We start from the raw sequence: 3,391 nt of genomic DNA, 5'->3' as shown, positions 1-3,391 counted from the left end.
TCATTGATCAAAGAAAAAAATAAATAAAAAAATAAAAATTTAAATACAGTTAATTTTATTTAAAATTGATAGTTAAGAGTAGTTATTATATATAACTTAGTCGAATTTATTAAATTATTTAACAATTCTCAACTATTTAACTGCACTTAAATTTTTATCTTAAAAAATATATATATAAAAAATAAAGAAGCAGCAAAAAATTACAAATAGAAAAACAAATGAAATACACCAATTGTTTGTGTATGAATTTTCAGCATATCTCACTTTCTCTCTCTCTATATCTCTCTTTAAAAGAGAGAAGAAAGAGCCTTGAGAAACAAAATCAAATCCTTTTTCTTAACCTTCACGCCTCAATTACACCACACCCCACACCCCTCTCTCCATGCATTTATAAGGCTCACCCTTCTAACCACAAAATTTCCCTCTCTTTAAATTCCCATAACACCCCCACACTATAAAACCAACCCTCACTATCACTTCTTCATATTAAACCACTTTCTTCTTCTAACACAATGAGAACTTCTTCTTCTTCTTCTTCTTTGGAGTGTGTTGAAGGCCCAATCATAGTCGGAGCAGGACCCTCCGGCATAGCCGTAGCTGCCTGTCTATCTCGGTACTCCATTCCTTCAATAATCTTAGAGCGAAGCGACTGCATCGCTTCGCTTTGGCAAAACAAAACCTACGACCGCCTCAAACTCCATCTCCCTAAAAATTTCTGCCAACTCCCACTAATGGGCTTCCCACAAACCTTCCCAAAGTACCCAACCAAGTACCAGTTCATCTCCTACATGGACTCCTACGCTTCGCATTTCAAGGTTCAACCGAAGTTCAACCAGACAGTCCACGTGGCCGAGTTTGATCCCTCTTCCCAGATTTGGCTCGTTAGGACCCAAGACTCTCTCTACCTTTCCCCTTGGCTCATTGTAGCTACCGGAGAAAATGCCGAACCTATGATTCCCAAGATTCTCGGCATCGACAAGTTTCATGGTGCTGTTGTTCATACTAGCGCGTATAAATCTGGTGACGCTTATAAGAACAAGAAGGTTTTGGTTATTGGTTGTGGAAATTCTGGCATGGAAGTTAGCTTGGATCTTTGTAGACACAATGCTAAGCCTTACATGGTTGCAAGAAATACGGTGAGTTCAAATTTTTTTGCTAATTATTTTGTTTTTCTTGGTTAACTTTCGTTGTTGCAAGTTAGAAAATATTAATATTAATTTAATTTTTAGTAGTTATCTTTTTTGGAAGTGCAGCTTACTTAGTACTAGTACAACGCCCAATCATTGTAGACATCAATAAAAGTCTTTTTTATGGTTAATAAAAGATTTTCTTATATTACTTTATGTTATTATTGAAGAATGTAACCATCTCTTCTATTTTGTTAACTGTATTTTTATTGTAAAAGTTAGAGCATAAATAAAATAATAAGTCTTCTATTGTTTCTCTCATGTGATGAGTGAAAACTAAAAAAAAAAGTATAAGCTTCTCTATTCAAAAGTAAGATTATTTCACATAGGGACTGAATAGCAAAAAAAAAAATATTTTTCTTTTTTATTATTATTATTATTAATGAACCATTTAATAATGATCCGTATAACTGTACTAGTACTGAAGCTGACGTCATGTATGTATGTGTTTTTCCCATTTGGGTAAGTAATCATCAATATTGAGTTGATGTCCTTTTTGCACATTTGGTGGTTCAATATATTTATATTTATGTGTCTAATGATGATGCAATATATGTGTATAGGTACATGTTCTCCCTAGGGAGATTTTGGGAATATCATCATTTGGAATAGCAATGGCACTATACAAATGGTTTCCACTAAAAATAGTAGACAAGTTTCTGTTGTTGGTGGCAAACATGATGTTGGGAAACACAAGTCATTATGGCATAAGAAGGCCCAAAACAGGTCCAATTGAACTTAAACTTGCCACAGGAAAAACCCCTGTTCTTGATGTTGGTCAAGTAGCACAAATCAAATCCGGTAACATTAAGGTACTATTTCATTTAATATATATTTTAAAAAAAATTAAAGTATAGTTTCTAAATAGCAAATTCTATTAAAACATTAATATTACCAAACCAAAGTGAGATTTTTTAAATAATATTAAATATATTAGAAAATAAAAAAATATTTTTGTATAAAAAGTATTGTACTTTGAAAAGCTAGGGGCTAGGGGAAGTTTAATTTTGTCATATGTTGAGGCTAAGATTTGTTAGGGTTTTTCTTTTTTGGCTTTGCATAGGTGATGGAAGGTGTGAAGGAGATAACAAGAAATGGTGCCAAATTTGTGGATGGACAAGAAAAGGAATTCGATGCTATAATATTGGCAACGGGATACAAGAGCAACGTGCCTACTTGGCTCAAGGTTAGAAAATTAAATTAAATTAAATAATAAAATAAAATTGACCTGTTCTGTTGCGTTTTTAGCTCTATCTTATTATGAACCACTCATGACCCATCACTTTCTAAGGCTCTTTGGGACACATGCAAAGAGCAGAAACCTACAAATGTCTTCTTTTCTTCATGCAAAAAAGAAAGAATAAAATCACTTTGCCCTCTGTCCTGGGTTCTACCACTTTTTTAAACTATCTTTTGTTTTTTTCTTACACAAAAGAATAATAATTCTTAGAATTTTAAAAATAATAATTTTTTTATAAATATTATCAAATAGTAATTTAATGTAAAGCGTTTTATACAGGACATTTATATTCATTTTTTTACTTATTTAATATTATCTAATTAGATGCACGTGACCGAATATCAAAATTAATATATAAAAATAATTTAATAATAATATTTTTTGTTTTTACTGTGGAGTGAATATTAAGTGAGTTGTGACGTCTCATGATGTGTGATGATCATGAAATATCTATCAAGGTTGCAAGTTGTAAAAGGGTCACACCAAAAAGAGAATTCTTTATACTCTTTTTCTACAGGCAGTGGTTCCTCTTACTCTGCTGAAAAAACCTGTTTGAGTCCCCTTGGTCAATTCATTCATTCTCCACTCCTTTCAAATTTAATTATTATGTCATCATTGACACAAAAAACAAATATTATTATTATTATTTAATCAAATTATTTTTATTATTATTATTATCAAAGAAACTGTTTTCTCTATTCTGTGGGTAAGGGTATGGATAGATGGAGCTATCATGCTCTGAAAAATCCTGCAATTTGTATCATATGGGCCTCTGTCACTAAATTCCAAACCATGATGCATCATTTTTATATGATAAACTAAAGGGTCGTCCTCATCATATATCATATGAAAACATATATTGCTATATTAAATTTTAAAAACAAAAAACTAGCTTTTAAAATTAAATCAAACTACTGAAACTATTTATTTATTTTTTTTTCCTTTTGTTTCAGAGTTGTGATTT

General features: G+C 31.4%; 1 protein-coding gene across 1 annotated transcript in view; it reads left to right on the top strand.

The window, feature by feature from the left end:
* Window positions 1-416: 416 nt before the first annotated feature.
* LOC107495250 (probable indole-3-pyruvate monooxygenase YUCCA4) overlaps window positions 417-3,391 on the top strand; it is a 3,239-nt gene continuing 264 nt past the window's right edge. Inside the window, exons 1-3 of the mRNA XM_052263136.1 lie at window positions 417-1,136; window positions 1,751-1,999; window positions 2,251-2,373. Coding sequence (XP_052119096.1) covers window positions 513-1,136; window positions 1,751-1,999; window positions 2,251-2,373 — 996 coding nt within the window. The 5' untranslated portion in view covers window positions 417-512. The remainder of the gene's footprint in view (window positions 1,137-1,750; window positions 2,000-2,250; window positions 2,374-3,391) is intronic.

Source organism: Arachis duranensis, chromosome 6 (assembly GCF_000817695.3).
Source record: "Arachis duranensis cultivar V14167 chromosome 6, aradu.V14167.gnm2.J7QH, whole genome shotgun sequence".
NCBI classification, from domain to species: domain Eukaryota; kingdom Viridiplantae; phylum Streptophyta; class Magnoliopsida; order Fabales; family Fabaceae; genus Arachis; species Arachis duranensis.
This window is presented reverse-complemented; position numbering and strand designations above follow the sequence as displayed.